This window comes from Anticarsia gemmatalis, chromosome 12 (assembly GCF_050436995.1).
Source record: "Anticarsia gemmatalis isolate Benzon Research Colony breed Stoneville strain chromosome 12, ilAntGemm2 primary, whole genome shotgun sequence".
Taxonomy (NCBI): Eukaryota; Metazoa; Arthropoda; class Insecta; order Lepidoptera; family Erebidae; genus Anticarsia; species Anticarsia gemmatalis.
In genome coordinates this window covers 3,413,275-3,424,761 of record NC_134756.1, presented here as the reverse complement: position 1 = coordinate 3,424,761, position 11,487 = coordinate 3,413,275, and the positions used below count along the sequence as shown (strand labels likewise).

At 31.3% G+C, this 11,487-nt stretch overlaps 1 protein-coding gene across 1 annotated transcript in view; it reads right to left on the bottom strand.

Annotated features, from left to right (window-relative positions):
* Positions 1–4,010: 4,010 nt before the first annotated feature.
* LOC142977092 (xanthine dehydrogenase-like) overlaps positions 4,011–11,487 on the bottom strand; it is a 28,317-nt gene continuing 20,840 nt past the window's right edge. The window contains exons 15-17 of the mRNA XM_076120803.1: positions 11,209–11,401; positions 9,276–9,386; positions 4,011–8,589 (exon numbers count right to left, since the gene is read on the bottom strand). Of these exons, the coding sequence (XP_075976918.1) occupies positions 8,519–8,589; positions 9,276–9,386; positions 11,209–11,401 (375 nt within the window). The 3' untranslated portion in view covers positions 4,011–8,518. The remainder of the gene's footprint in view (positions 8,590–9,275; positions 9,387–11,208; positions 11,402–11,487) is intronic.

Sequence of the window (11,487 nt, the reverse complement as noted above, 5' to 3'; positions counted from 1 at the left end):
AAACTAATGAATATCCATTTTTTTTGCTCACATAACTGAAGGCACTGCGGATCGCCTGTCGGGACCTGCAGATTTGCACAACGAGGTAAATGAGAGAAACGATTTCAATCGTTTGTTTGAAAACTTCGTACTTCTTGAAAGCTTATATAATATAAAGCTAAACATTATATAAAGCTATACATAAGCTAAAGCTTTTAATGTGCTTTCTTTGCTTAAGATATTTTTCGTCATCTATTTATATATCATCCATACTAATATTATAAATGCGAAAGTAACTCTGTCTGTCTGTCTGTCTGCTACTCAATCACGCCTAAACTACTGAACCAATTTGCATGAAATTTGGTATAGAGATATTTTGATACCCGAGAAAGGACATAGGCTACTTTTTACCCCGGGAAAATGACCCATTTCCCGGGAAAATTCAGGTGGCGAACTAAGTCGCGAATAATCAATTTATAATGACATTGAATTAACAAAATTCCGTTGTCATGGCAACTGTTTTAATGGCGGATATGCCTTAGCGCGACTTCGTTATATTAGGAGATATAAATAATTTTGAGAATATTTTTTGTGAAAAAAAAAGCATATTTTATATCATCACGCTACGACCAATAGGAGCAGAGTAACAGTAAAAAGTGTTATAAAAACGTGGAAAATTCTGACCCATTCTCTCTTATGTGACGCAAGAGAAGATGCGCGGGTCAGCTAGTATCATATATCATTTTATTATCATATTTGCCGACTACTACAGGTGCGTAGTGTGTACCACACCTAATAACGTTTTATAAACTCTTTTTGCTATTGTTCAAAAGTCTTCAATTATTTTGTTTTGACCGTATTATTTCATAGGGTCTGAAACTCTGAACTGCATTATCATAATAATTGTTAGTGTCTAACCGTGGTTGAATCCAAACAGTCGTAGCCTCTGAGATTGAGAGAGTTTAAATTAATTTGCTGAAGTTTGAAAACTTTACACATCTTAAAGCTCCTATTAAATAAGTTTACTGCAGGTGCACTTTGAATTAAATGCTGAACTTTTGCGGTGAGACGGCAGTTTTATACTGCACTTTAGATTTGCATATTGTAAAAGAAGTCACAAGACTATGTTTTTTGTAATGCTGAATGATTTTAGAGTAGTTACTTACTGCTCTAAGACTTCTGAAAAAAAAAATATCCTTAGATTATGTTAGTTTAGGAATTATTTTGACAGATTCTCAATACATAAGTAAAAAACAACAACATTTTTGGACAACTCACTCACGGTCATCTGCTTAGTTTGGGATCAGATGACCGTGTGTGAGTTTTGTAAAAATATTTATTTATTTACAGGTCTATGGCAACGACAAAATTATAAATTAGTAGGTCAAATCTATGAAGTACATCATCACTGCGTATAATGGAATTGTGAATGTAGGTTTCTTCGTTAGAACCCCACAAAAAATATAAATATATGAAAGTATATAAATTCATACGTATGTTTTTAACCTCATCAAAACCAAAGGTTTCATACGGATTTATGTCATCTATGGGAAAGTAATACATGTCTTTCGGGTCACATGTTTTTGGTAATCTCGAACCAATTGGTATTCATTTTAAATTCCCATCTGCAACCCTTTGCTCATTGAACAAGAAATAACACGAATTCACCCTTGCTGTATGTCATGTGACAGATACTTGTGCCAATCGTATCAACCATTTTGATCAAACAACTGGTAATATAATTACATTTTTTTTTATCAGTACATTTCTCTGTTCTCAGATTGCTATTTTTGGTAAGATTAACTGAATGATTAATAATATATTAGCTAATTAATGACACCTCAGCTCTTTGTATTTGATTTTGATTAGAAGGCAGCATTGATATGTTGAAAGTAAGGTTATGGATGTGTTAAATAAAATGCAAAAGATTGTTTCTGATATGTATTTTTGTTTTTTACAACACTTAGAAGTATATAGAATTGCCTCCTAGCACAGTGTGTGTCGAACAGAAAGGGCAAGTACTAAACGTTACTTTTATAATGATTGTATAAGTCAGTTTGGCCAGTACAGAAATTAAATCATGATGCCTAGATATTTGCTTATTCAATTTTGTATTTGATATCGATAAATTTGAATGGTATCAAAAGGTTGTAAGCGCACTACCGTACTTTAAGCGAGTTTTAATGTAAGTCAAATCGTAAAGAAAATAATTTGATTGTTCAACAAGACCTTTATTACACAAATTGATTCTTGTATTTAGATCACAAATTGAAATGAAGCCAAAATCATTCACAATTCAATATTTCATGAAATAAAACATAATTACTTCCGGTACATTACGTGACATTTACAATATAAAATTGTTGTGATTCAGTCAAATTGCTTTCCTCTTAATTCAATCAACTTTTATTATGGATTCCGCTTTCGTTTAGTTTACGATATTATTAACACAAATTGTGTTTTATTTTTAGAATAGGTAAAGAAATTACAACGGTGTGTACCTAAGTATGTACATATGTATAACTCTCAACACAACATTTATGACAAAAAACCTTAATTTGTTCATAACTATCACCTTTTAAAATACAGCTAATAAAGTGTAGCTACTTAAAATTAGCGATTTTTGAAATAAATAGCCCTCTATTTAAAATTTAGGAAAATGGAGAGTATCGGTTAGTTAACCTTCTGCATACCAGACAAATGATAATAAAATGAAATTATGTACCCCTAATAAACGACTGTATTGCTATAACAAGTATTCCTTAAAAAATCTTAAAACAATAATATACCAAGATTATGAAGTATACAAATACTTACCACAGCAACAAAGTTGAAAAGTACGTTGAATGCAGAGCAAATTCATAGAATCCAGAAACTTTTGAAACTAACTTAACTATGAAGCTTAAAGGAAAACGAATCGATTCTATATTTTTCTTTTCGCAGAAAACGACGCAATAAAATAGCAGGTGGTGTATAGATTTCCAGTATTTTTAGTGATGTGAATTTGCAGGTGTCGTGACGGTCGATTGAATCATGCATTTTTATCGACTTCATACCTTGCTATGTAACACCACGTAAAGGCGATTGTAAACTAGAGCATTGAAGTACAACAAGCCCTTTCGCAAATATTTAAGGCTTTTAAACTTAGACAAGTGTGTCATACTAGAATCACAAGCTGTAAAGAAACGTCAAGCAAAAGCAAGGTGAGTTTCTTTCTTGATAATGCTTTTCTCTGAGTTTGTAGGATCTTATGTAAAATTAACGAAGTTAATATTTCTAGAAATCAACAATAATAGCTACTCTGTTTTGGTCAAGTTATTGTAACCATCCTGCACCTCAATTTACAAAACTGGTAGCGACTAAAGTATTTTCAAATCTGTCATTTTTACTCTTTATGACGACCAATAGGATAATGAATTCTTGAAATAGCATTCAGCTTTCAGCTTTAGCAAAATCGAAATGTTCGTACCAATACAATTCCATTTGAATATTATTATTTTTTAATCTTATTTATTAGTAATAAATATTCCATTTGATTAATTTGTTCGGTGCTAGAAAACAGCGATTGCTCAATTTTCCTAAGAGTGAATGCTTAAATTTATAAGCACCTTTCAGTAATATTAGTAAGTATTGGTTACAGGACGTGGTCATACGTCTTCAAGGGTAAACCATAATAAGCTGTTTTATATCGGATTGAGATATTATAGAAATGTGTAGTTTATTGAATTATAATGCAAAGTTGCATGTCATTTTATTAAATGTGGTAGAAGTGACTTTCATTGTTGAGTATCGTGATATTTAAATATAGACAAGGTAGGCTACCTGTATATAAGACAGCTCAAAGCTGCTATCGTAGTACAGTTCACTTCGTTATCGTAGGTACTTAAAGGAAACTCTTTTTTTTCTTTAATTTGATAACGTTCTAGGTTCTATTCTTGTATCGAAGGGACTTTATCAAATATACCAGCAACGGACACAAAGTACAACCAGACCCGAAACAACTATTTGTGGACCGCACGAATAATTATTTGTGCGGTCCACAAATAGTGTGGGTATTGAACCCACGACCTCCCGATGCAATGGTAACAGCGTGGTGACCTTAACCATTGCGCTACAAATGCATTCAACAACATCATATTTTTAAATTTCTTACGTATTTTCATGCTTAAATTATGTCTGACCTAGTACATCTTTATAAGGTTTATTCCAAAAGTCAGAACTATACATAACTACTTATATTGTCCGTCTAGACTTCTTAATAATAATGTTCTAAAGGTTTTCGGCACCTTATTAAATTGAATGAATACTTTAGCATAGATAATTAGCCTAGTCTGAACACCTAGCAAGAATATGAGATCGTAAAAGGGAACGTTGTTAATACCTTAATTGTATGTCTTCCTAGAAACTTTGCTTTGTGACATTAGTTAGATAGAAATATTATGAATTTGATTGCGAAGTGTTGAAATGAGGAAAATGCTAGAAGCATTCTTTTCATTATGATTTGAGTTGATTTAAAATTTGAGAATGCCAAGGTTTAAATTTATTTACGTTTAAATATGTTTTCTGTTTAAATAAAGTGACGAATAGACAAAATAATAATCTTATAAGTAAATATTCCCATATTTAAAGTGCTTAAGTTTGATTGAAATTTAAAGTGCTTTACAAAGGATTTTTCTTTGAATGAAGACATTTTATTTGAATAGACTATTTCAGTTTAAATTTAATGATTGCAGCTTTCGTTCGAGGCCAAAGAATTTAATAATATAATAAAATATACTTATTATTCTTTGAGGGATTTAAATTTGAATCAAATCAAAATCATAATAAATGATAAAGGTAGCTTAAAAAAATATTTTATTCAGAAATATATAACGTAAGTAGTTGAAATCGAATGGAAAATTGATTATGTTAAAATACATTCAATATACGATTTCACGTAATTTGGAATTTGTTGGAAAATGGTTTAAAGTGCAATTTAACTACGTATTTTTTCTTTTAGAATGGAAATACTATGAACGTCTGTCATAATTCTCTAGTACGACAAATCCGCTTAATGACTCGTCATACTCTTGTCAAAGCATACTTGGAAAGCTTAAGCCTTCGTTAATGGTTCACTGTATAACTAGATAATGTATTCTGCATTTCACAGTACTTATGGATAAAATATGTTTTTAATTTATGCCGTCTATTAGCCTTTGAACTATGCATTGAAATGCACTTTTTCTAAGATAGAAATATAGTTGCAATACCTATTCAATATTCTCATTTTTGATTATTTGTGAATGAAACTGAAGACGGTATTATTTCAATTAAAATCCGTATTTTTTTGAGCACCGTCACTGGTTGGATTGAGGCTTGATTTTGAAAAAAAAAATGTATGCACAATCTCTTAGTTATATGTCTAACTCGCTTAGTGATTGTAATCTTTGAGAAGATAACAGTAAATAGTAAGTTTTACGTAACGTAATGTTATTGAAATGACAGTTGTATTGATATTATGACCCCGGCATGTCAGAAACTTTCAACAACACTCTTGACCTTGTCTAGTCAAGCTATTTTTGCAAGTTCCAACTTTCTCAAGCCTGAAATTAATTTTCCTAGCATTAGCAAAGAAAAGTTTAGATTAGAATCGTTTTCAACTACTCATTTAAGTTAATCTATGATATCTTCCAATCCGATAAGTGGTTAGTTTTATTGGAACCAATCAGCTGTCTATGAGTTTAATAGTACTTAAGTGAGGGCATAATACTCACTTTGACATTTTCGATTCTATTACTATTATCACTGGCTTTACAGCCTGTGGAATACTGTGGATCTACTATGGGCCTATTAGGGTGGCCCAAATTTTTTTTTAAAATTTAATTTCATTCTCCACATAGTTATTTTTGTTTGTTCAGGCATTAAACTCATACATGAAAAATTTCAGCTCAATCAAACAATATTTAGGGGTCGCTATGATTTGTCGATTTTTATATTAAGACAAATCGCTGATTTTAGTAAAATGTCTTTTTAATGAACATAAATGATCTTACAAGTTTCAATGTGACAGAAAATAAAGTAAATGCTTTATTATGATTATGCAAATTATTCCTTATTTTAAATTATCATTTTCAGGATATTCGATTTTGAGGCTACCGAATACTTCTTTCGGTGAAGATCGACGACACATAAGACATATTGTTTTTGTTCTTCGTTTTTCGTGATACTGGAATTGAATTTTTGTTTGAGAGTTAGTATGAACTCGACGAATTTTTGGCCAATCATAGCGACCTCTAAACATCGTCGTAGAAGGCTAAATTTTGGTATATATCCGATTTATAAACAATCGAACAAAATGAGACTTGTGGAGCACGAAAAAAAAAAATTTTTTTTCATACTAGCTTGGACCACCCTAGCCTACGTGGCTCTGTTAGGAGGGGAAGTCCTTTGACCGGAGACCTTGGGTATTTGACTAACACATTCAGTATTTACCCCTCCGACTCCCAGAAATTGGTAGTATTTTTTTAATACAAAAACTTAGTAATAACTTTTTCACATGAGGCTTTAAACGCCGCTTGTAAATACTAGAGCGTATTCTTATGTGAACATTACACAACTTGTTTCAGACAGCGAGGTTTCAAGCAAATTTTAATGAAGAGTTGTAACAAAGTTTTAGGCTTTACATATGCCTTTATGTTAGCTTCGAATCTAGGACTAACGAGAACTTAGTAACAAGTTGTGAACTTTCATTAATATCGTGTTAAAGTCTTCATATTAATTGTCTTGTGGTAATGTAACATTTTGACACCTATCACTGTGAAAGTTTTGCCATGAGTTTGGTTATGGTAGAGTACATAACACTGTTGTAGGTGTTTTGTTTTCAAGGCTCACGATAGCTCTTACGTACTTTATTAATCTTGAAACTATTTAGTAACTATGGCTTGTGTTTCTAACTGTATCTATCTGACGATGGTACGCCATAGATTCTTTAAGTAGGAAATGCCTGAAAGATTTTTTTGGCACTGATCTGTAAACATAATTTAACGATTATTTATATATTGATTGTAAAAACTTGACACTAAAAGAGATCCAATCAGGGCCATTCTGCTTTCAAAAATGTGGTATCCATCGATAGAACTAGCTATTGGATGCGATAGTTTTTTCAATCAAATAATGTAGACTATAATTTTTCTTCCAACTTATACTAGTATTTGCATGTATTTCATAAATTTACAAAACATTACGAAACATTTATTCACAGTATGATTGCACAACACAGTATGACACGAGTAAGTAATGGATAGTTATTTGTTAACTTCCTTGGGACAGCCGGTAATAACATCTTTGTTTTACATGCACTCTTATTACTGTATCCTAAGTTAAATGCTGTGTTAAACGTTTGATAATGATTTAATACTAAGACTAATGCATGCGTCTAATAATAGTCTTGGATATGGTTTTCGAGCTCGTTGCTATGGATTGTATGTACGTACCAATATGCTTTTATGTATGTATGTAGTACCTATCGAACTTACCTGATCATTAGAGTACGTTAGGTAAGTCTAAATTGAGTGATGGATCTTTACAATGTATCTATATTAGGTATGTCTCTTACTAGTATTATAAATGTAGAAGTTTGAGTGTTAGTATGGTTGTTTGTTACTCCACATTTCATAACTACTGAAAGAATTATGATAGGTTAGCTATGTAGGGTTCACACATAGTAAGTTAGTATATAACCTGGATTAACACGTAGGCTACTTTTACCCGGTGGCACATTGATATATTATTTTCAAAAATGTATCATAAAAATTGTTGTATTTCTTTTAAATGTGATCAATTTTTATGTTTTTATTAAAATGGACAACGTATTTTATGGTTTTCAAAAACCATCTCGATGTTGGCAACAAATTCAACATCAAAAATATCACCTATTTGTTTTACATTTCGATATTGACAACGTAAAAGGTAGGGCTCAATATATCTTTGTACACGTAAACATCATTTTGTATCAACTCGGCAATATTTCATGCATTGACCCTATTTATGGCGTACTTGTCGCTATAAATTACTCGCTGATATTACTATAGGAGTTATATTAAACGACTAAACTTAGAAGGGAAGACTTCACTGTGGTTTGAAGTTGATATGTTTGTTTTATCTTTATTTATAACATTACACGCGCTTTTATCCTTTCTTAACTCGCGACTAAGCATGTAATAATAGGTATGCTATCAAATTACAGGATCTATCTGCAATTTTTGACTAAAAAGACCACTCCCGCACTAAGAATTTCATTTTTTAATTGATTTTTTTATGATGTAGCGCTTGTCACATTCATAACTTTAAAATACCACCGAGAAAAAAATCTGATGATAAAAGTAGAACAGTTTTAAGCCGACGATACTCTCCAGCCAACTTTGCTATCAGTCATTTGCAGTTCAAAGATAATAGTTTTAATTATTTTAAAGGATCTGCTTTATTATAGTAATCTTTATTGTTATCTAAGTTCTGTTAATTATTGTAATTCTTATAACCTAAGTACATTTAACACTTATTTCTATTTCAATGTGAAATGTTCGAGTTTGTGTCCGGCCGCCATGAATATGTTCTCAACGGTGCAAGGATGTTCTGAAACAATAAATATAAAACAATAATTATAGCTTAAACATAGAACAATACATTCTTGTTGAAATTATCTTACTAATCCTAAGACTTCAGAGGATTTAGTCTAAATTTAATTATTTTCTCTAAACAAAGTGTTATAATTCATTAAGTGTTTAATCTAGCAGTATTATATTATTATAAGAAATAGATGAAATTAAATGTTAATTGTATTATGCCTTACTTAATATTCTACAGACATTTGTAATATCTTTAGAGACCTTATTTTAAACAAAATAAAAAATATGTCAAAAATTAGTTTATATTAACTTATTTTTGACATATTTTTTATTTTGTTTTGTTTTACCGTGCCGTTAGTGGGTTACTCAGCGTAAAAGGCTTTTGACATGGCTTAACTAATATACTGAGTATACTAGATACACATACTTAAACATCTTTATAGATGGTGTCTTAAATTTATAAGCAAACTAGCTGACCCGGCAAACGTTGTTTTGCCATAAAATTTAAAAAAAAGTGTCACTTAGGGGCATGAAAAATAGATGTTGGCCGATTCTTAGACCTACTCAATATGCTCACAAAGTTTCATGAGAATCGGTCAAGCCGTTTCGGAGGAGTACGGTAACGAAAACTGTGACGCGACAATTTTATATATTAGATAATAAGAATGAATGATAAAGTTGATTGTATATTACCTATATCAAACCAATCGTCGTCATATCCGGCGTCCATGCGAGCGGAGCGGAGCGCGTCTCTGACTGCATGCATGAATACCGTAGAGAGACAGAACGATGGCTCACCCGTTGCTGCAAATTGAAAAAATAACTTTGCTGTAGAACCATAAATCGTATCTCAATACGACATCTAAAATAGCGTATATCGTAACAGACCTAAACCTAACGTCTTTGAAATATGTATTATATATATCAAAAAATGAAGTCCTTTTCATGTTCACCCTAATTAAAAGGCACGTCTATATTTCAAAGACTTTGTATTGCTTATCAAGTGATATTAAAAAAAGCTTATTTATTTACCAATAAAAACCGAATTCGTTACATATTCGTACGCTTTACTTTTATTAAACAAATCAAACAAAAATCTCTAATTTTATAATGACATACTCTCATCTACACTAACCGTCTGTCGTACGCTAGTATGAAAATAATGATATTAAGATTATGGGGTTTCATTAAAATTCACTTCAAATAATATAAACATTGATTACTTCCAAACTCTAATGTCGTAAAAAAGTAATCTAATTTTTTCGTCGACCAGCGATTTCGTTTAATAGATTCTCAAAATGTGGAAGGCGGCTCAAACCAATTTAATCGTGAAGAAAATTTTATTTACATTTTCAATATTAGACCAATATTTTTATTTCAAAATCAATACTAAGAATTAAAAAAGTATATTAGTTAGGCTGCTTTATTGGTTAATTTACTGAAATAGTGGCAGTTTAAAAGTAAGTAACAGTCACAATTTAGGTCTCAAAACACTAAGATTCTATGAAACAATTAATACAATGTTTTAGTAATACTATAAATTAATATGACATCATACAGCTTATCTAACTTCGGGCTACTAGTCTAATATAAATGAGAAAATATTAATAGCTCTTGGCCCGACCCGAGAAACGAACACGAGATTCGTAAATAACAGTCGTATACAATACCTCCCAGGTTGCAGAGGTAGTTTAATATTCTTTTATTTGAAACATCAATTAAGTACCAAAGAAAAGAAACACTTACTATTTATAAATCAAAATTACAAAAAAGATAGTTCATAAATCTATCACATTTTCTAATTTGTTCCTCCTACAAATCTTTGTTAAGTATTTTAGTTTGTGAAGTTAGTTTCATTAATATCTCTTACTTCTAGCTTCATAATATAATATTCGTTACAAGTCTATTCAGTAGAGCGATATTAAATTTAATAAATATTACTTAACAAGGATTATGTTAATAAAGGCAGGCTTATCCTATAAAGTGAGTAGTGCTTATATTCTGGAAGTTATAATAGAAAAGTGCTTTGAGCATAATCTGACTGTCTAAAGGGAGAATAAAGGGACTTTCTACTTTATGAAGGACGAATCTATGCAATTATTACGGTACATAAGACTGTTTATGTTTGCTCGTATTATGATCGTGGTTATGATCTAAATATAAACACATTTATCAGATAGTACATTAATCTAGGCCGTATAAATTATGTGCCTACAAAATCTTATATGTACTGAAAAATATTATGTGCGCGCTGTATCCAAGAAATATTTAGTATATTGACATGATTCATCATATAAATTACATTAAGCAATTTTGTATCGCAAGGATTTTACAAACATACAAAAAACGGAGCCAGATTCGAAAAACAAACCATTTTTTTGATATTTGCGTTAAGTGGAAATCGAACCCACAACCTATTTATATGTAATAGTGGTGTAGTGACCACGGACGAAGTCAAATGTACGATGAGGAACCCTTTAAACGAGTAGTTAGTCCCCACAAAGCATTGAACATTTGTCACTTTCAATCAAGTTTGAAAGACACGTGCCAGTAAGAAAGTTAAGACAAGGATTAACTACTTAGTTTTCTACATATTAACACAGTAAATGTTAAATATCATTCATACCTTTTGACTGTAGCACTCCAGATTGGTTCCTAGATCCACGTTTGAAGTAAATCCTCATGTCAGCTGGAATATCCTTAATGCCCGGAATCTTATAAGTCCAAGTTCTATCAGTCAACAGCTTCCCAGTAGCACCATCATAGACCAGTTTCTCCGAAGTCCAGTATCCAAGACCCATGATAAACGCTCCTTCAATCTGAAGAACACAATTATCGGTGAATCGATTAGGAACTCGTTATGCTAAGAGAAAAGATTTGGGACTAAACTGTTATCAATTTTATT